Source organism: Nothoprocta perdicaria, unplaced genomic scaffold (assembly GCF_003342845.1).
Source record: "Nothoprocta perdicaria isolate Ctin4 unplaced genomic scaffold, notPer1 scaffold_64, whole genome shotgun sequence".
Classification (NCBI taxonomy): domain Eukaryota; kingdom Metazoa; phylum Chordata; class Aves; order Tinamiformes; family Tinamidae; genus Nothoprocta; species Nothoprocta perdicaria.
This window is the reverse complement of record NW_020455910.1, coordinates 2,005,403-2,027,596: the sequence shown is the minus strand read 5'-3', so window position 1 is coordinate 2,027,596 and position 22,194 is coordinate 2,005,403. Positions and strand designations below refer to the sequence as shown.

Sequence of the window (22,194 nt, the reverse complement as noted above, 5' to 3'; positions counted from 1 at the left end):
CTTAGCGCATGGTTGCCTTGAGAAGCTTGCAAAAATTCTGATAAATCAGAAGATTTCAATAAAACATCTGCTTATATTTCTTGCCTAAACCAAGGTTTAGGTTCTTCTTTGCTGGTTTTGACTCCATGTGTCTGCTGTTCCATATCAACATGCCTTGGAAACACTTTGTTTCCCTTTTCAGTTACGAGGCATTATTAATAATGAGCTGCCATGAGAGAGGTTAAGATAAGAAAGAAAGGCAGAAGTGGAATAAGCACATGCTCCTACTATCTGGGAGAAAGAAGGAATGAATTTGGTGGAAGGCACAGTGAGAAAAACACTGCCAGGAACAAGCAGGTCCCACATCATCTTAAGAAGTCACATCAGTCTCACATCATCTTAAGAAGCACAGCATCTTAAGAAACCATTTTTTAATGGATTTATTGTCATAGATGACTGTCTTTTAAATAAATTACAGAAAGCTGTGGTGTGAATTCACCTGCATTAAACATATAAATGGAGAATGAATTCATCAACTAAGGAAAAAGCCTTTGGCTGGAGTTTTTTTAATCTCTTCTTCCAAACCAGACATTGTCATTCAGCCCTGGGAGCAAAAGAACTCATTTCCCACATGGATTCTCTGATGCCTCAACAGAGTTGAGGTCATACTACTCGTTTTCTGTTCTCYCCTACCCAGCTGCTTGTCTAGGAACTGCAGGAATGTCCTATCTTTCCATAACTGCCCCCTTTAGCAGAGAGTGGCCAAAATGCAAAAGATGTTAGCACACATGTACACACACTCATACACATATGGTGTGAATAAAAACAGTCTTCCTTGCAGAAAGCCAAGCTAAAGTCTACAAAAATCACATATGAATTAGCACAATATTATCCCCAAGAGGCTGGGAGAAAAAGAAGCCACAGCTTTCATTAGAKAGCCCTATTCTTTATTATGCACTTCATCAGTGCCATGCAATAGGCCTCAGAAACTCTCTGCAAGTCTGGACAGCAAACTAAAAGCTCGAATTGTATTTTGTTTTTATTATACAACAAATTACCTCATAAACTTACTATTCTTTTCTGCACTTACRGAGTATGGAGGGAAGGTTGGTGAATGGACTGAAACAATGCTTTTTTTTGGTAGGAAAATCCTGTCATGTTGAATTCACTGGACAGGAATTTGTGTAGGCTTGTGCTGGAAAAAAWAGCAAAAAGATCTTGAAACACTCCTTTATTATAGAGAAGATTGTATACACAGATGACATGTATTTACAACCATATTTTCTCAAACAGATGACTATTTAAAATCCCTCACAAATCAATCAAGAATGAAAKAAAATGAAGCTCAGAAGCCAAGAAAACCACCCAGACCCCCAAATTCAATTTAACTCTGAAAGCTAATCGTAATGAGGCAACAGCACATGGAGTTACCCTGAAAAGAGCAGTATGACTGTGGTAGAGAGCAATGGATAGACTTGGAGGTTGGTTCAGTATTGTCAAGTTTGATCTCAGAGTGAGTGAAGTATGGGCTGAAATGTCAGCAGATAGATGGGGACCTGCCTTTTCCCAGGTATATGGAAGAGACAATCAGAAACAGAGCCTTGCCTTTCCYCCCATGGCCTATGAAAGGGCAGATCTCAGTGGCGACCTCTGTGGAAAGAACCTTTTGGTTCTGTATTTCTCTGGAAAAACTCTTTTCCAGAAAAAGACAAGAATACTTCTTCTCAGGACTGCACAATGGAGTCAGTGCACASTGGGCAAGAACATGTGTCCTCTTTAGGGAACCTGATACCTTCTGCAGGGACCATTTCTTCTGGTGTCTCTCCAGACTGTGTTTCCCTCTGTACTGCCCTCTGCCTGGCACTGTGTGCAATGGTGTGAGTCAATGTGTCTAATCACCCCAAAATGCACAGGAGGCACCACGGAGGGGAGTGATGAGAGGTAGAAACTCACTCATTATATTTCCCTTTGCAATTAAAAGTAGAACTTTCATCAACAAGAAAAAGTTGCATGTGCAGGAGGCACTTCTCAGGGGAAGAAAAAAATACCTCACACAAACTTTCAGGGATAGATGAGTCTCAGGAGAAGGATTCTCAGCACAACCCCTTCAGTCACAGAAAAGCATCTAAATCCCCATGTTGATGTATATGAGAAACACACAAAAGATACTTGCTAATGCTTGAGGAAGTGACATGCATAAGTTTCCCATAGGTTGGGAAAATATACCTTAGTATCTGCATAATTTACTTCACACTCAAAAGAACATTGCAATATTTACAGGCACATTCCTACAGAAAAARAACATTTGCATATTGAGTGCCAAAGACACAGCTTTGTCACCAAGCCATGTGACTTTAAAAGCACAGGTTTTGTGACCTCCAAAAGCATAGGTTGTGTGACTATTTGAGAGGCTGCTGGAGAGAAAAATGTGGCATAAACATCAAAAAGAAAATTACAACAATTGTAAATGGGCAATACTTTTTTTTTTTGGTCATTGGAATGGTTGCAGCCTGGGTCAAAGTGAGTCTACAGAGTCACAGATCCTGGCTTACTACAGTACATCATGGAGCACTTTGTCTACTCTGGCTTCCCAYACCTATTTTTCCCAATGAATTGTTTCCCATTAGCCATTAGGTTGATGAGAATAGTACCTGAGCCTCACTGTTCCCCTGGCAGTCATCATCTTTCCTAGCACAATAACTTTTGTGGAACAGGAATGAAGCAGAATGTCACCTCTTTGGACTTAGTTTGCATTCTCAAGTGGAAAGAGGGCATTGGCAACAAAACACTTTTTAATGCCCTGGAAAAAAAGGAAAGTTACACTGAACCTGATGGAGACTGCAGATTTCTGAGTTCTCTAGCACTGCATGTCAGAGAGGGTGGAAAAACCTATTCCGTGACTACTGTAACCTCATCACTACCCAATGGTTCTGAAATTAGTTCAGTACACTACTGTGGTTGCAGCAAATTATTAAAACTATACATTTTTAAACATACAGTATAGGTTTCAATATGTCAGCAAAACAGCAATATATAACCCACAGGGGTTATATCCAGGAAGTGAAATTATCACACTATTGCTCCAACGTCTGGGAAGTCAAGCTATCCTCCCTGGGTCCACAACACGTTCTCACTTATGCTGACACATAAGGTGGTGGTGGATCTTTAGCAGCTCCATTCACAGGATCATCATATGGTGGCAACAGCACCTGCACGAAAGGAAAGAAGATTTTATTTTTCTAAAAAAATACAGCTGCTAAAATTGTCAGAGAAAATCTTAAGGCCTTGTCCTAAAATATAGCAGCAGTGAACAAATGAGTACATGGAAGATGTCTCAAAAGTAAACATTTGGAAAACAAAACCCTTCCTCCGTTTCAGTTCATGTATGTGCTTTAATTACACAGAAAAAAAAATGATTTCTTCTCATTTCTTTCTTATTGCAGTGACAGGTGGATCACTGATTCAGGTACCACAGATCACTGACTGCTGGTACCTGAATCTGCACGATCTGGCAGTGAAGCTGCTGCTTATTCTGCAGCCGTTATCTTCAAGCGCTCTTAAACCACATCTCCTGGAGAAGAGCTCAAATTGAGAAGCCAGAGGGAGAGCCAGAGCCTCTCTGGCTGGAATCATGCTGGAGCAACTAGTAATTATTTCGAGTGCAGAAGAGGGCAAAAATTACCCAATGTCTAATTAAATCTCCAATTTAGTTCTTACAGGACATTCAGCTGTGAGAAGGAAGGTCTAGATTCCTGTAAGTGCCCTTCAGTGAAAATTTGAGTATCTGATAGAATTTAGTACAGGTTTAATCAGACATCAGCCCTTTCCATAGCTGTGAGGCAAGACCACTTCTTGGGACATGGGAGATGCAATTTTAGGCCACCCTGGGCAGAGGACACATTTGAACCAAGCTTTCTAATCCTTTAAACAGCAAGTAATGGCACCACCACAGTCATTACATAGCTTGGGTGTGAAAAGGCACGTGGTCTGTGAATCCCACAGAGACTGAGTTCTTGGTCACTAAAAGGTGACACATAAGGTGGACACCTAAACACACCTTGGGAAAATCCCAATCCCATTACAGTCAATGGACATACTACCATGAGAGGATTTCATTAGGATTCTTAYAGCTGGTAGTTTGCCTTCCGCAAAGAAACTTCCATACTCTTCCCTTTCAACCCTCAGCCACAATATTTTTTTTCTATAGATTTAAATAAACTTTGGATGAGATGCTTGAAGTACAATTCCAAGAGTGATTCATGTTAAAGGTCTGGGAGTTTACAGGCCTGCATTGATGAACATGTGTTCAAGTACATCTGTGCACATGCTTGCTGGATTACAAAACGGATACCTTGGCATCTCTAGCCTTTCGTCAAAAAAACCTTCACTATTTAGAAAAGGAAATTCTAACACATTTGCCAGAATCATCACACTTATTAATACCATATGTCTGAGCTTGTAAGTGGAATATACTGTGCATGCATCCAGGACAAAATCTAAAAAGCTTTATATTGAAAAACATTTAATATATTATATCAATGTAAAGACTGCAAACTACTTATATTGTGCTACATACCTAGTGAAATTACAATAACATATAGAACAAATAAATATTGTAAAAGTCTTAAATATATGGCACAATGTAACCTTGGTAAATCACACTGCTAAGCATATAAACTATAAATGACACTTAAATTGGGATCTTCTCCCTAGTGCCGATCACTTGTTTARTAAAATCCTTATGTAAATAAAAAGAGCGTTAGTTTCTGAACTGTATTGACACATATTTATTAGCTGATTATAAAGCACTACAATTAGTAATTAAATCTGTTCTCTTCTAAAGACAAGTCTGAAAATAAATCAAGTACCTATTATAATAATTTATCCCTCTTATTGCATGCACTCTTTTAAGGGCTAAGCTCCAAACTATGGCCTTTTCTTTTCAGATTCAAAGTCTTCAAAGCTGATAAGAAGTGACAGTGGACTTCATTCAAAAAGTTGTCCATCTCCCAAATCAATATATCTCAGATTTGCTCAGACCCTCTTTTAGATCAATGTATCYTAGACTACTGTAGTTACATCGTTACATAAATGCTATGTCAGCATATAGGGACATTTATATTGCTGAAGGGTTTACTGAGACGAATGACATTCTTAACTCTCTGTGGCATCTAACTCTCTGTGGCATCTTGCATGAAAAGAGGGCCATTAGCTAGAAGAAGAGCTTCCTAGTAAGACTCTTCCCATGCTCTTGGGAGGTCAACACTCAGCTTCATTCACATGAGCCCAAAAGAGCCTAGAAGACACCTTAAGAAGGCACTTGAGCCACTGCCTAAATCCTAAGGCATATGCATTTCTATAGAATTAGTCAATATGGGGGATGAATTGCGTAGGTCACTAAAAAGGCTCAAAAGGTTCACAAGAAAMCAACTGTGTTGAAAGGCTCAAGAGTGTTTGTAAAATGTCAGTAATGATAGGGTCACTCCATTGCTACAAAAGGTTATTTTTCTGAACAGTTTCTGAACAGTTCTGTTACTGATGAGTTTACAGACTTACTCCCAGATTACTTATTATTACTTAGAAATCCTGATCTTGCACTGCCTTGACATGAACTGGACAGTGAGCTGTAAAATAYAATTAATGCGGAATAAGTAGGTGGCAAAATTACCACCTCTTCTTAGTAGCGTTTGAGTTAGAGGAAATAGGGACAGAATATTACACAGAGGTTAAGATGAATGAAGAGAATGGACAACACTTGGAAGAAAGGACTCAAGAGTATGTGGAATGCATGGGTCCAGCCATGATGCTGAGGACCTCAGCGTAACTTAGTTCACCATCCTTATGCTGTTAGAACACTAAAAGTAAAACAGCATTTAGCTGTTCTACTTTCAGTCAATGTGCTCTTGTTACTATACTTAATTGTTTGCCAACTGTGATTCAAAAGTCATCATTAAGCTGCCATGGCAATTTGAACAGTTCATCAATCAGGCCATGATTACAAATTATTTTTGACTTACACATGACTTTACCTTAATAATTTCTCATTTTTTTCTCAGTTAAGTCTATTTTGGCCAAAGGCTAAAATATGATAATACCTGAATTACCTCAACTTTTAACTATTTAGTGTTGAGCTGTTTAATAGTTCAAAAGAAATCCCAAGGAAATGAGATCATTAAAAATATAATTACTGAATTCATACGGAATTATTAAGATGAAAATGTGGACCACAATAGTTACATCTTCTCTTGCATTAATCTTTAATTTCATCATGGTTTAACGGAAGCGGTGCCTTGGATATTGCCTTGGAAGTTCCATTGCCTTGGAACAGCTTAGCTGCTCAAGTAATTCCTTGCTCCCAACATCTTTGAAGCATTTAGCTATAAGCAGTCTCATTGTGTGTAACATACAGAAATAATCCAGAACTGACCCATGAGAAATTCTGGTCCTGATGTCATAGAAGTTACTTGGATAAYTGTGTTACATAAGCCTCTTTTTTAAAGCACATGATACAGGACAACCTTCCCTGGAAGAAATAATTACCACACGATTTTCCCAAAGGCTATGACATACTTTGTTAATATAAACATACATAGTACTTTATCTTGGTCAAAAAAATATTTTTGAGGAATAAACTTTTAAAGATGGTTTAGAAATATGCCTAAGAAGAAACATGAGCCTTTTGCTCTGTTTTTATATGAACATCCAGYAGAAAAAAATCTTTCTTCAACACATACATAGGTTATCTAGCATTGCTGCACTTTTTTCTGTCTGAACTAGATCTTAGAAATATTTAGCTTCTAAAACACAAACTTGGTTCTGCATGAGCTAAATGTAAGTATTTAATTAACTGATTACTTTTGCATTCTTAAGGTTCTCACTCCAGACCCGTTGAACTTCATAACTATCTTGCTGTGTCTTCAAAGACCTTTGGATCACATTTGTCCATTGCCATTTGCATCCTTCACTGAATGGAACTGTACAACTGCCACATGAAAGCTCTCAGTTTTAAAATAGGATTTTGGCTTATAGCTGTATGTGTAATATGTGAATCTTCATAGTAAAGTACCTTGATGATGTCTTGTTAGAAACAAACACTGTTAGATCCAGCCCTAAAATACTTCTTTTTGCTAACATTTTCTAGAACAGAAATGCACTTGATGATGCCAAAAAGCTGTAGATTAAAAGTTACAATGGTATGTGATGATAGGTGGCTGGGAGCATTCAAGATGTTTTCTCAAACTTTATTTGCCAGATGCATCAGTTCCTCAGTCTCCTTTTTATAAATGGAGTACTGCAAAAAAAATGTAGAATAAATTCGAAGRAAAATCCTAATATGCAGCGGATTATATAAAGAAATCTTAAGACAAAAACAAAATTATATCAAAATATTTAAAATTCTGATTTCTATCTTACAAAATCATATGGGCTGAGCTGTTGGCTAGTGCCTGAATTCTTCTTCCAAACATGAACAAGATATWTCTATTTCTCAAAATGAATGATTTATTCTGGTGTTGGCCTTCCAAATTCTCAGCATTTCAAAAACTGCACTTGGAAACACAGAAAGTTGAATAATTTGTGAGAAGGATAAGATCCTGTTACCTCCATAAAGCAAGAAATCATCTTCCTCCTCTCTGTAATGAGGAGGAATGTCTCCATGGCGCAGTAACTCCCCATTTTCCTGCTGAAGATTCCTCAGGGCAACAGCGAACTGCTTCATTTCAGGGGAACACAACAAACACAACTATCTATCTAAGAGCTTTTCCAAAAAAGCTACAGTCCTTTAGGCTAAAAAACTTCAGAGTCAARGACAGTTGCATAAAGGACACTGCACCAATGTACAATACTTACGCACCGTCAACTTACAGASAGCAGTTGAGTGAAATTAGGGTCATCACTATTAGGGCAATTTAATCCTGGTTCTATCTTTGATTCTTTGAATTTTGGCAAGTCATTTGACTTTGTCTTTAAAGATTTTCCATTTGTAAACCAGGCACATTATTTACAACAGCTTAAAAGTTAGAAAGGTTAAGACAGACTTAAAATTCTCTTGGATGAAGCTTGCAATGTGATTATATTTATCTGGAATACTGTGTCCAGTTCTGGTCTTCCCAGTACAAGAGGGATGTGGAGCTGCTGGAGAGAGTCCAGCGCAGGGCTACAAGGATCATCAGGGGCCTGGAACATCTGCTTTGTGAGCAAAGGCTGAGAGAGCTGGACCTGTTCAGCCTGGAGAAGAGAAGGCTGAGGGGGGACCTGATCAGTGTCTACAAATACCTCAAGGGAGGCAGTGAGGAGGAGGGGGCAACCTCTTTTCAGTGGTGGCCATAGGACTTGAGGAAATGGCCATTAACTGAAGCACTGAAAGTTCCACAGGAAATTAARTAAAAAAATCTTAACAGTGAGGGTGACAGAGCCCTGAAACAGGATGCCCAGAGATGTTGTGAAGTCTCCTTCTTTGGAGATCTTCAAAAACCTCTTGGATGCAGTCCTGTGCCATGTGTTCTAGGTCACTCTGCGTGTGAGTTTGGAGTTTGGACTAGATGATCTCTAGAGGTCCTTTCCAACCTTAAGGATTCTATGATTCTATGATAAGTGATATGGACTAAACTGTGGAAATACTTACAAATTGAGTATATATTTCAAGAAAACTTGGCCTAAACCATGGAAATGTCTACCCCAGCCCTTCTCTACACCAATGTGCACTTATTCTGCATTCTTCTGCAGAAGTGACATTTGCTCTGATGAGATGATGACACTTAGCTGTTAAGACAACTAAATCACTAAGAATTCGTAATGGGAGCCTGTGCTGATACACAGGGAGGGAAGTGAGAGAGAGCCCTTTCTCTTATACAGCTTTTAATGCTTTCTTCCATAACATCCTCAGAGACAAGCTGATGAAGTACAGAAGAGAGAAATCATCAGTGAGGTGGACTGAAAAGCACCTGAACTGCTGGGCTCTGAAGATTGTGATCAGTGGCATGGAGTTCAGCCAGAGGCCGGTCATTAGTGGTGCACCAATACTGTGGCCAATACTGTTAAACATCTTCATTAATGACCTGGATGATGGGGCCTCAGCAAGTCTGCTGATGATTCAAGACTGGGAGGAATGACTGATACATCAGGGAACTGTCCTGCCATTCTGAGAAGGCTGGACTGGCGGGACAGACAGGCAGAGAATATAAAGTTCAACCATGGGAATAGCAAATTCCTTGCACCCGAGGAGGCCCCAGGAACCAGAATTTGCTGGGGGCTACAAAACAGGTTGGCAGAGAAGGCCTGGGGGTGCTGGTGGACAACATATTGCCCACGAGCCAGCAATATACCCTTGCAATGCAGAAGACCAAAGATCTGGGGTGCATTAGGCAACATGTTTGCTGCCAGCAGGTCAGGGGAGCTTGAGGACTTTCCTTCTACTCAGCTGTGGTGAAATACAACCAGAATCCTGGGTCCTGTGCATAAGCACATGGATTTAGTGGAGCAAGTCTAGTGAGGGGCCACAAAGATGATGAAAGGACTGCAGCATCTCTCAAGAGGTTAGGATGTGGAGCTGGAACTGACTATTCAGTCTGGAGAAAAGAAGGCTGAGAGGGAATCTTATCAATGCTTATAAATATCTGGTGGGAAGATGTCAAGAGGATGGAGCCGGACTCCTCTCAGTGGTGCCCAGTGACAGGATGAGAGGCAGACAGCAATCTGCTCTAAGTGACCCTTTTTGAGCAAGGAGGTTGGATCTAGCTGTGGCAGGAATAGTGGATCTATTGCTGCTCTGTACTGCACGTAAGAGTGCTGACCCTCAGGGATTTCTTTGGCCAGGAACCTCTCCAAAATGTAGCCCCCTGGAGCCTTTGACAYGGTGATTGAATGGACAGTGCTGAAATAGTGCTGAAAGCTGAAATAAAGAGTTACTGCACGTCTTCTCTCTTGTGGCTGCTCTTTTTTTCCTCTCTGTAATTCAGGATAAAATTTCTCCTTGATGTAGCACAGAGACRATGCATCAGGTTAAGTGGCAATTTAGTTGAAATATGAGGTTTTAAGTAGCACGTGCTTCRTTGCACCAATTCTCTGGGATTATTTCATCTTGGTGATTTCAACACAAGGGCAAGCACCTACTTGTACCCGTCTGTTGACAGGCATTGCCAAATGTACAGTTGTTGCTGTTCTGTTGGAGTGGTTGTAATGAGTGTATAATCAAATTTATCAATTTCATGATTACTTCTCTCCTTTCCTGTTATTAATGCAGCCAAAAGGAGTGGAAATTCCTTCTACAGGTGCGATGCTTTCACTATAACCCCTACTCTATTCAGCTGCAAARAAGCAAGCAGTCAGCCTGAAAACATCCCTAAAAGAAAGGCTGCTCACGTGAACACTTGTCCAGTTCAATATAGTCCCAAGAGTCCTTTCATAATATTGGGATCTTGAGGATTTCTGTGTGCATGAACAGCTCTGGCTTGCTGATTACTTCACTCTGTATACAGAAACTGCTGAGAAAAATTCTCTCTTTGCAACATTTTCCTGATGAGCCCAACATCATTTTTTTTTTTTTTTTTAATGAGAAGTATGAGAATACAGAGGAAAAGGAAAAATTAAAGGTGAAGTAATGCAGGGTGATTCTGGGTATTATTAGTCTCCTTAGTAGGAGAATACTCTCCTTAGGCTGTAGATACCATTTCTGGTGTGCAAAAATATTTGGTAAGAAACCTTATCACATTTTTTTTCTTATTTTTTTTTTAGAAATACAAATCCTCTCAGTGGAGCCCTGTTCTAGAGACCTTGGGCACCAGGTGGCAGCTATTTCCTTTAGCACTGTCTTTAATGATGAGCACCAGATTGTGTAAACATCAGTGACATAATTAACAAACTATTGCATTTTACTTGAAATGAAGTAAGAATATTAATGCAGCACACTTTTATCCTTTTTTTACAAATATACTGCATATATAATCTTTTTATTAAGACAAACTGTTGAAAAATTTCCAACATTTCAGTACATTTGGTGGGAATCAGCAAAGCCTAGTATGAATTTCTGTTTTTTTGTTTTTTTTTAAGGGGCCTGAGAGGTTTGAATCCCCAGGGCTTTTGAGGTATCTCGGAATAAAGACATCGGTAATATTTTGCTACTTTTAGAAATTAATTTCATAAATTGTAGGTTCAAATATTCTAGTCATCTGATCTGGTCTTCTTTGAGGTAACTTCAGAAACATAAGGAGTATTTGACCTGAAAGAGGAGTAGATCACAGGCTGAGATTAAGAGAGAGGTTGACTGAAACAAATGGAAGTATTAGGACTAAATCCTTTGGGAATTCAGAGAAAAAACAGTGGAACCCATGAATATGAAGGCGCATTTTACCCTCATTGAATGAAAGACCTTCTGGAGAAAGGGGAGCTTTTTCTTCATATTGAGGAAACAGGAAAAATAACAGTAATTCTGTGGTGAGAAGCATTCATTAAATGTTGCATACAAGGTAAACGCTAGAGGAAGAATTGAGGATTAGCTTACATTACACTGCAGCTAAACGTGCCCATGCATGAACAGCTCTACTGGTTCAGGTGAAAGGTCCATCCTGATGGCAGTGATCAATGACGGATGTTGAAGAAAGAGCAGTGTAAGCTCATATAGTCCTGACTTGCCCAAAGTAAGAGAAATATCAGCCRATCAGAAATGTACATGTTAAGGATGTACTAAATTAYAAGTTATATCTTGAGTAGTTTTCCTTTTACTGATTTTTCTAGCCTGTATTTGAACGCATGTAAACTTTTAGCATCTATGATATCTTCTGGCAAGGAACTGCAGTTAATCTGTGTGTTGTGTGATGAGATGCCTTCTTGCTATGAAATCTTCCACTAGCTAGTTTCCCTGGATGTCCCCCTCGTTATTTTGCTAAGGCAGTGAGCAGTCACTCCTCATTTACCTTCTCTCTGCTGCTTAGGATTTTAAAGATCTCTGTTATGTACTCTCTTTTTTTGTCCCCTTTCCCTCCTCCTTCTAAGCATCCTCACTTCCCTRCAGTACAGTCACAATTAATTTTATGGACAACTCTCAGTCTGGGGTTCCAGCTGAAAAAGGAGCTGAATCGCATCCCAGCTGAGGATGGAGCTGACCTCTGTTTGAACAAGCTTTCCTTCATGCTCAAGAGAGACACGTGCACCATCAGGCACCTCTGCCCACTGATTCCGGTAGGTCTATTCTTCCAGATGAGACAAACTGCCCCCTGGAAGAAATTTGTTTTCTCTGTTGTTTATAAATAACAACAGAGTTGTTTATAAAGGTGTTTAGAACAACAGGTGGTTTATAAAGCCACCTCAGAGGTGGCTGTTTACAAAGGAAATCACTGYTCTGCTCAAATGCTCTGAGGAAGTTAGAAAAGTGATGTTTACAAAAATTTGCCCCCTTTTTTTTTCTCCTCAGATTAAAAATCCCTGTTGATAGGGCAAAGCTTCTCATGAGAGCCAAATCATTCTCATATCGAATGAGAAACGTTTTACTTTTCTTCATTCACAGATGCATTTGCTTGAAGAGTTTGTCTGAAACACACTAGTTAGTTACTATTTATTCAAGTGTTTCATGATATGCTATCTGTCAAATAAATCCCAGGAAACCTTCTTCTCAACATGGACAGGAAGTATTCTCATGTTTATATGTATGCATTTCCATTAGAAACCATGCTGGAATGATTACAGATGGAATAACTGGAAGCAGAATGACTCTGAGATAATTTATAACCCCAGTCACTAAAAAGTAGGCCCCAGTGCTGCAAAATCATCTGGGCAGAGTTATAGTTGGTATGTTTTGTTTTCCTTTGAGGAAACTCTTTTCTTTGTTTTATCAAAACCACCAGCTCTTTGAAACACTATTTAAGAATTGTTATTTGAGCATATGGATTTCTATAATGAAACAAACAACAAAATGTTTTCAGCACTCCAGACAGATGATTAAGTGTATAGGTTACAAGGACACAGCAATATTTAGGGACAGATTGTGATGGCTTTTGTGTGGGAGGAAAATTGGATTCAGGAAGCAATTGTCTTATCCCCTCATGTGCAACCTCATAAAAGTCATCCAGAATAACGGTTTAATTACTCTCACTTTTCAAAGGGATGGAGGGATTGTTCACTTCAGGCCAAAAAAAGTCTTTCCTGCATCTTGGCCAGGACTCCTCTGCTTCATCTCTTGTGGGGCATCATGATCCTGTACAGACAGAGCACATCCTTCATGCTTTCAAAGGGAGCATTTGCTGAAGGAGCACGTGCATCCTCAGGGAGAGCTTGCCTGCCAGCCACCAGCACTCTCTGTACAGAGAAATGGTCAGCGTGTGTTGTTCTGACTGCAAAGTCTACGACAAAGCACTCACCTCTTGAAGAACTGTTTAATTAGTAATCTGCATCTCTGTATAATGATACTCGTAGCAAACTCATTTGCTCTCCCAGCTCTATGTAACACTCAGCAGCCAACCAACACAAGGACTTATTAACAGCCCACATGGGACAGCCAAATTGTTTAACAGGAATGGTCACTTCCCAGGAGCACACTTATCGCATCCGTGCTTGTGGTGCGGATAATGCACTGCTTATGCAGCTGTATTTGTTAGCGTGTGTGGCTGGAAAGGCTTTTATCTTCATCTTACCAGATGGACCATTTTCCCTGTCTGAATGCCTAGGAGCATGGATGACACAATATCAGTCTTTGGGCACTGCAGGGCAAACAGGCTATTTGTAAAATTTGGAGGTAGATTTTGAAACCTTGTTCTACTGTTTTGGGACTGGTTAAATCTGGAACTTTGAGCTCACCAGTCTCTGGTTCTATTTTCTTTAAGTATTTAGCACTAATTAATTTTTTTCTGTAACTATTTTCTTTGTTATTAAAAAGTAAGATATGATATTGCCATATCAATGGTAATTTTTATCGCACATTTCAGGCATTTCCTAGTGAGAGCTGAAGGAAAGCCTTTTTTTTTAACAATATTAATAATACCGCTTTAAAATGACAAATCTCTAGTGCCACAAAAGGTGACAAGCTCACAGCTTGAAAAGAAATCCTGTTTATATAAATCCTGTTAATGTTAATAAATTACATTTGTAAAATACCTGYCAAACAGACACTCTTGTGAAATCTTCTGCTTGGCACCTGATTGACAGCTCAGCTYGTTTCCACTAAAATTAAGCAGTTTGTCATGGCATTTTAAGGCACGTTTCATTTCCACCCCTGCTCGTAGGACAGAGAACCCTTGCCAGAAGAGCAGTGCAGCCTTGGACAGGGTGCAGCAAAGTCCTACATCCATAAGGAGTCCTGAGGGCAGCTGGGGAAAAAAAGCAGTTAAAAAGAGGCATTTTGTTGCCACTGAAGCTGGTTGGAAATGCTCTGGAGAACGGTCTGGAGTTCCTAGTAGCGCTTACTAGCTGCAGGGAGCTGGACTTGGGGATCACTGTCCCACCCTGCCCAACGTGGCCCAGCTGCGCTCTCCTCCCGGGTGCTCCGAGCTGGTTTTGGGCAATCTCTAGGAGAACGATACCACCTACTGAAGCACCAGCGCCCTGTGCCCCTCCACAGAGGTTTCAGCAGCTCTCATTCCTGCCTCCGCATCGGGAACGGTAGTGGGTAAGTTGAGGCACGCAGGGATACGCAAGGAGCTACTGCAGCTCTTGGCAATGGCCAAGGTTGCGCCGTGCACGGGGACACGGTGCAAACACCGCAGGCAGCGCTCACCTTGGAGCTGAAAGCGGGATTGTGGCCTCCGGCAGCTTTGCAGGAGAGATTCCAAGGATGGACCAGCAACATGGAGAACGGCTCCCTTCTTCACACCCTGCTGCCTGCTCCACCTCAAGGGCACCAGCTGGAGTGCAGGGAGGCGTCTTGGCCCCCTGCTTCGCTGCACAGCAYGATTACAGCTTGAGCCTGGCCTGGGAAATCCACACCCGGCTCAGCTTGTACACCCCTCTGTCCTTGGCAATGAGGATTTAAGTTGTCATCGGCTTGTGCTGGACTGGTACATGTTCCTGGAATTACACTGAAGACTTCAACTCATTCTTGAAGCCCACAAAACAGCAGCTGCCTGATGGCAATGAATCRGCCTTGCTAGACAAAAAGCAGGAACACTACAACTTTACAAACACTCAATCTTTTCCTACGTTGCAGCACTTCCAAATACTGAACCCCCAAGGATTTGAAAGATTTAATTTACTCATTTACATTTCAAGTCTTATTTTTAATCTAATTATGCACAATGAGAACAGACTTATCTCTATGGTAAATTGCTCACTGTTTTTCACATATTAGAATAATTCTAGTTTCTGAATTACGTAACTTTTTTTGATGTTTAAAATAAAATTCTACTGGGATAAATAGATAAAAACTATATTTTGATCCAAATTTACCATAAATACACTTAAATATGTAACCTGTACATACATGTACACTGTAATGACTGAGACGAGAAGTGAAACTGTCTCGCTTTGACTTTGGCATTTACCCTAAATCATCATCACTAACAGCCCGTCCCAAACACCAGAGCTGGCTTCTGGGAACACCTACCTAGGAAAAGGTGAAACCTGTTACGAGACACTACATTTAACACAGAGCACAAAGCGACCGAGCAAACATGAAGCAACACAGCGCACAGGGCATGTGGCATTTTCAGACAAAACCCTTGTGTAAACAAGGCAACAAGAGGTGAGCATAGCTGATAAGCTGGGAAAGCAAAAGAAAATATAAAGAAGAACCTATTTATTAAGGTTAAAGGAGAAATAACAGAGGGGGAGACATTACTGCAAGTGGAATGTGAAATGCTGGAGCAGCCCAGTAGGTGTTTGCTGACAGAAGCAGACTGCCTCGATGAAAATGCATACACATGCATACACCTCTAAGGCACAGGCTGGTGATCCCCGTGCAGCTTGAGCCCACTGAAGATCCCCTAATTAAAGACACTGCTTTGGGAACATGCAAGTCCAGCTTACAAGAGCAATGCTGCAGAAAAACAGATCCAGCCTTACAGGAACATTTCCAGGTCCCACACAGACTATTACATGTGGCTAGTAATTAACCACCTCGTTTATTTCAAGTGCTGTGTTTTTTTCTGTTTTTTTTTTTTAATTTGTTTTGTTTTGTTTTGTTATATTCTGCTCCTTCTTCTCTGCCTCCCGTTTCACCCGCCTCCCCTAGCAGGTTTCAGCAGACTGTTTCCACAAGGGGAGGTTGAAGCTCCTTGCCCTGAGTTCAGAGCGGGGCTCTGAGAAGGGATCAGGCAGTAAGTTTGCCAGGGAGTTCAGTTGTGGTGTTAGCTCATGTTAACCCACTCTGAAGCATGTTCACAGTTACCACTCACTGCACAAAGATGCCTCTGATCTAGTAATAATGCCTGAATACAAACTACTGTCCAAGACTTCAACTACCTGGTGCGTGTTGCCAAGTTTCTAGGATTTCTTTGCAACATTATGGAAAATATCTTTAAAGCAGCATTTTCCTCTAACTTACCYTCCACTTAAACATGTACCATCTCAAAACTGGATCAATATTTAGAAACCACAGGTCCTACAGAACCCATACTCAGAAATAACCGCATGGTCTGTCTCACATTCTTTTTTTTTTTAATACAATTCATCTATTATTGTCACAAACCTAAGGATGCTTCTCTCCTGCATGCAAACTAATTGCCTTCCATATATACCAAATAACACAAAGAAGAGCTTTTCCAGCCTTACCAAGAATACTCCTTCCTCGGCTCAAGGAATCATGCAGCAGCAATGAAAGCCCTAACCCAGCATTTCTAAACAGGTCTCCTGTAACTTTGAGAAAAGGAGAACAAACAAAGGGAAGTGTTGGCAGATTAATTACAGACTAGTTATTTGCTGTCATGCCCATGGGAGGAATGCAGCTCTCCTGTGAAACCAGAGAAGTTATTTAGCTCTTGTGGATAAATGTGACGTCTCAAAGGACCCACTGGAGTGATTTGGCCAAGTATGTAAGGATCTAAATCCCACTTTGAAGGGAGATTTATGGCTTTACATTTTATCCTCAGTGGCAGCATGACTGGAGATGAAACTTCCATTTGATTGGCTACTGTGAGAGTTAAAAATAAACAAAATGAAATCTCCTGGCTGCCTAAGAGCACAAAGGAGCCTTCCTATCATTCAGAGTAAAATATGTATCTTCAGGTTATCTTCTGTCTTCATTTCTAAGCAGGCAGTCTTTCCAGATTGGACTAACGTGTCCATAGCCCCCATGCAACAGTTTAAATTAGTGCAGAAAATTGATCTTCATCCATGATGTGCTTGAGGGAGGTGGTATGAGAAAAAAAAAAAACCAGATTGTAAAAATGGGAAAAATAAGCATCAGGAGACTATGCTTACCTGTGGGAAGCCATACAGGCACTCGGCATAGCCACTGCCTACGCCAAAATCTCCCTATGCTGCTACCTCCAGAAACGGAGCGGAGGGGAGTACTGGGAAAAACTGAAAGGAGGGAGATGACAACATATCCCTGAGTGACTTTAAGGCTGTTTAGGACTAAAGGATACAGCGGGACCCTGAGGCCCTGGCGTTATCCGCTTCCAGAGCATAAAAGGGTCACTTCCCCCCACAGCTTGGGGTCAGGCACCAGCTGGTCCTCCTGTCCCATTCGAGAGCCTGTTCCTGGAGGCACAGCGGATCCATTCATAGAGAGCCATACTTAGATCAAGGGCCATGGAGACAGAGCCTCTCACTTCAAACAGGTAATGGGAATATTGCATTTGCAGCGTGCAATGGTTAAGAAATTCATGTTCCAGAGGGTGTGCTTGCAAAAAGTATGGTTTAAATCACTTACACCAAGTTACAACAAGTAGATTATCCATCAGCTGATAACTCTGTCTATCAGGTTAGTTGCAGTTCAGACATATGGGTGTTATTTACCCCAGTTTGTTTGATTGGTGAGGGAGGAACTAACTGGCAATTTCTGTGCTGAGAGATTTTACAGCAAGTAAGGCAATCCACACTCCAGAGGTACAGCAGCCTGGCACTTTTGAGGGAATGAAAATTAGACAATTAGTAGGAAGAGGGGGAGGCAACAGACTATTTTTTAAAATAAAGTATTACTGATAAAAATAATTTTGGGGAGCTCTAACAGAGAAGGATCTGTAACGTGCATCTCAAAAGGAGCTGTGAGAGAACTGAGTCTGATAGACGTAGGAAAGCTACAGTGACAGGAGCTGGAAGAGCAGTTCCAGAGGCTAAAAACTATAAAAGCTCAGTTCTTGAAAGGCCATTCCTGTAGCTTTTTACTACCWGGCAAACCAAGGAGAAGATAGAGGAATATTGCTGAGTCCTGCACTGTCTCACCAGGACTAGCAAATTAGCAAAATATAATGGATTTCCCCTAGCTAGGAACAGGGGAAACTAATTGTGAGAGCAGCTTGAATCTACTGAGCTCAGGAATAAACCAGTAACAAGCAGTAGGCCCACGTAACTGTGCTTAAGGAATTACCCATGCCCCTACTTGAGTTTAGATGTAATGTTTGTGTGCTTATGCACCTTGCTAGTGGTAAATTAAGCAATGCAGTAAGATTAAAGATAATTTGATTATTTACAAAACAAGCTTCTGCTTTTGAGAACTATATACAGTCACAATGACCTTCCTTTGAACAAAATTCCAATGCTGTATATAAAAAAAATTCTTTCATTTTTTCCTAACAAAGGGCCCTGCWATCCAAACATTTGAGAAAGGTTCATGGATTGTGCAGCCATCTAATAACTATAGAASTTTAGTCTAATGGTATAGTATCCTAGCCAGTATGGATTTGAGTTTTTTCATTAGTAAAGCTCAGTCATTAATGCATCTTTTCATTTAAATYGGAAATCTTAGATGTATTTCAAATATTGCTGAGGAGTTAAAATCCTAGTTCAAAAACTTAAGAGAGGGAAAACAATGACCTTGACAAAGCTATAGGTAAATTTGTATTTATGGTACATCCAAGAAYTTGATTTTGACAAGATATCAATAGACTAGAAACCAGATAATTATCGTAAGCAGAACATATCAAACATGAGTCTCTTTTTTAAAAGTGGAATACAAAAACAAGTAATCATAACAGCTACAGTTCAAGCAGTTTTTATGACCACTTAATGATTGACAGTAAGAGCTATTAGGGTGTGAGTTCTCTTACCCATCTCCTTCCATTTTCAGTGCAGGCCTTGCCATTATCCAGCATTTTGAACTCAAGGAGAAAATGCAGTGTYTGCATAATTGACCCTTTAGGCATCAAGATTTCTACTGGCACTTTCTTTGGTTTTGGGKTTTTTTTTTKTTTGTTTGTTTGTTTTACCATGAGAGCACATTATGATAGAAATGCCACATTTGGGATATCTTTCCCAGACTGTGCTCTTGAAATTTTGTAGGACACCAAAAACAATGTTTACAATACTATCTTAGATTTTTTTTTAAAAAAAAAAATCATGTAACTATATAAAGATCTTGAATTTCTAATAATCCCAATTCATAAACCAGATTTTTCAAATTTAGCAGTAAACTAACTCATAGTTCATCTTGTATCTAAACTCCACACTAAATTTTTTTAATAGTACAGTGTATTGGATATCTGCCTTTTTTTTTTTAGTGCAGTTGAGTGAAGGTCAGAGTCATCACTCACTCTGTAATACAAAGGACAGAAGCAGGTAAAGGCTGGGAGCTGATCTCTAGATTTTGGGGGTACTGGGATATACTTAAACTTTCTTATTCTGAATTGCAGATATTATGTCTACCGCCATACATAAGTTTGATTTTTCCCTCTCCRTTGCAAAAGTTCTTGTGCAATCTCCCAGTTCATTCTATCCTTCAAAACAGCCATCCTTGAAGAAGAGAATATGCCCAACATGTTTGACCTACAACTCAGCTGGAATTCAGGTAGTGGATCTGATTCTAAAATGACACATTTCTTTGAAAGCAGAGGGCAAAGATTGACCCCTATTTTTTAAGAAATAGGTAATTTATAATTTAAAGACATGTCAGGGTGAAGCAGAGCTACCTGCAGAAATTTCCCAGTATCAAAGAGAATGAAAATCCATCACTTTAATACATAAGTATTCTTGAGAGTTGGGGGGAATATAATACACTTCAACAGATAGCAGTGACCCATCTGGATATTTCAAAATTTCATGTGGTTTCTTCAAGGACCCTAGACTCTCAAGGGCTTTCAGCACTCAACTTTCAAAGCCCTATTCTTTCCACTTCATTTCAAACCACTTTTATCCAATTCTACTGAGTTTATCCTTTTTTTTTAAAAAAATCATGTGATTAGGCATGAACTTAAGACATGGAAAAAATATCTTTGAGGGCTGAAAAGAGGGAAGAACAACCTTCAGTTACACTGTGGAGAAAAACTGCAATTTAACCTGACAAACTGTTCCTCTGCAATGAACTCTGCAATGAGCAGCAGAAGGAAAGGGGCCTGCTCCGGAGTGCGTGGCTCCTCCATCTCGTTCCTGACTGCAATGAGCTCTTTGGAGAGAGCCAGTCAGGCAAGGGGTTGAGTCAGGCTTGACTCCATCCTCATTAAGTCATTTGAAAACAGGCCGTCTGTGCCTGTGTCTCCTCCTGCTTCTCCCTGGCCTTCTCACCCTGCTCTGGGCCTGAGGAGCTCTACCCCAGCAGTATCTTCCTAGCCTGGAGAAGAGAAGGTTGAGGGGATCTGATCAATATGTATAAACACCTGAAGTGTGAATGTAGGCAGGAGGAGGCCAAACTCTTCTTTGTGGTGGCCAGTGATGGGACAAGGGGCAAAGGGTRTAAGTTGCAACACAGGCAGTTCCATCTCCATGTGAGGAGGAACATCTTCACTGTGAGGGTGACAGAGCCCTGGCACAGACTGCCCAGGGAGGCTGTGGAGTCTCCTTCTCTGGAGGTCTCCAAACCCACCTGGATGCCGCCCTGTGCCCCGTGCTCCGGGTGTCCCTGCTGGAGCAGGGGGTTGGACTAGATCATCTCTGGAGGTCCCTTCCGACCTCCACCATTCTGTGATGAACGAACATCTTGTGGTTAAGTTAGAAAGAGCTCTCTGGGATTTCTCAGCTACGGAATCTGCTCTAACGGCATTGTTCTGACCTCGTCTATAAAGTACGAACAAGAAATCCATCATACTCCAAAGCACGACAGTCTGACCATAGTCACATTAAAGGAATGTGAATATTGAGGAAGGAGAGTCCAATAGTCAGGGCACTAGGTAGCAATTCAACGTTTTTCAAAGAATGCCTCTCTGCCATAACTGTCTTGTAAGATAAAGATAAACACATTTAAATTACACTCTCAGTTCAAGAATGTCTCATCTGTTAAAAAGGAAAATAGGACTTCCTTTCCTCCCAGGAGTATTTATAAACATGTTAAAGATGATGAGGTAGCTCAAGTCACTTTGGTAATTAGTAAACACAAAAGGACCAATCAGATTTTCAGGAAGCAGGTATCTCTGAAAACCAAGTGGTTTGCTGAAATTTTTAAAAACATTGGTAAATTTAATTTCTTAAATAATTCAGCTGACAGCCTCCCACAACCAAGTCAGACAATTCTGTGGATTATAAAGCTAACAGTGTTTGAAGCTGTTACAACTTTCTATGGGCTAAACAAAAAAGCTGTCAAAACTATTTCACATAAAACTCCTGGTTTCACTCAAAGTAGATTCCAGCAAAGAAGGCAGTAATACTTCTTTCAGTTAACTTTAAAATATATATTTTTATACTTAAACAMCTTGGCTACCAGCTCTGATCACAGTCTGCAAAACTTCTGACATTCCAAGTGTAAGAAGCTCCAGGTACGGTGGAGCTATATGTGAGTTACATTTTTTTTTTTGATAAAAATAATAGTGGTTGTGTAATCCTTGTGGTTGGACAGGAATCATTCATTATAGCGGTTTAAAATTGGTGCTGTAATGCAGGAACCACCCATGCTTTTGGAGAGCCTAAGGAAAAGAGTCCTCAGTTTCACCCAGATGATCTAAAGGACTAGGTTCATACTGCTGTAATTCTGTTATGTAAATTATAYAAAAATCCTCTTTACCTAAACCAAGGGAGTCACCCCAAGGATTAATCTATCCTGATGCCCTCAGTGTGGGGCTTTGGTGGAACTGAGTATGTGAGTAGCTCCTCAGAGATATCACTGCAAAGTGAACTAGCACCTTCCAGGCACTCCCTCCTTCTGTATTGCCTTCTACAATGAGCAAGAGATGGTCTAATGGTAGCGTCCTCTGAATATTCATGTCAGAG

At 40.4% G+C, this 22,194-nt stretch overlaps 1 protein-coding gene across 1 annotated transcript in view; it reads right to left on the bottom strand.

The window, feature by feature from the left end:
• Positions 1 to 2,028: 2,028 nt before the first annotated feature.
• The window catches only part of LAPTM4B (lysosomal protein transmembrane 4 beta), a 59,286-nt gene continuing 39,120 nt past the window's right edge, over positions 2,029 to 22,194 (bottom strand). Inside the window, exon 7 of the mRNA XM_026050050.1 lies at positions 2,029 to 3,188. Within this exon, the coding sequence (XP_025905835.1) occupies positions 3,114 to 3,188 (75 nt within the window). The 3' untranslated portion in view covers positions 2,029 to 3,113. The remainder of the gene's footprint in view (positions 3,189 to 22,194) is intronic.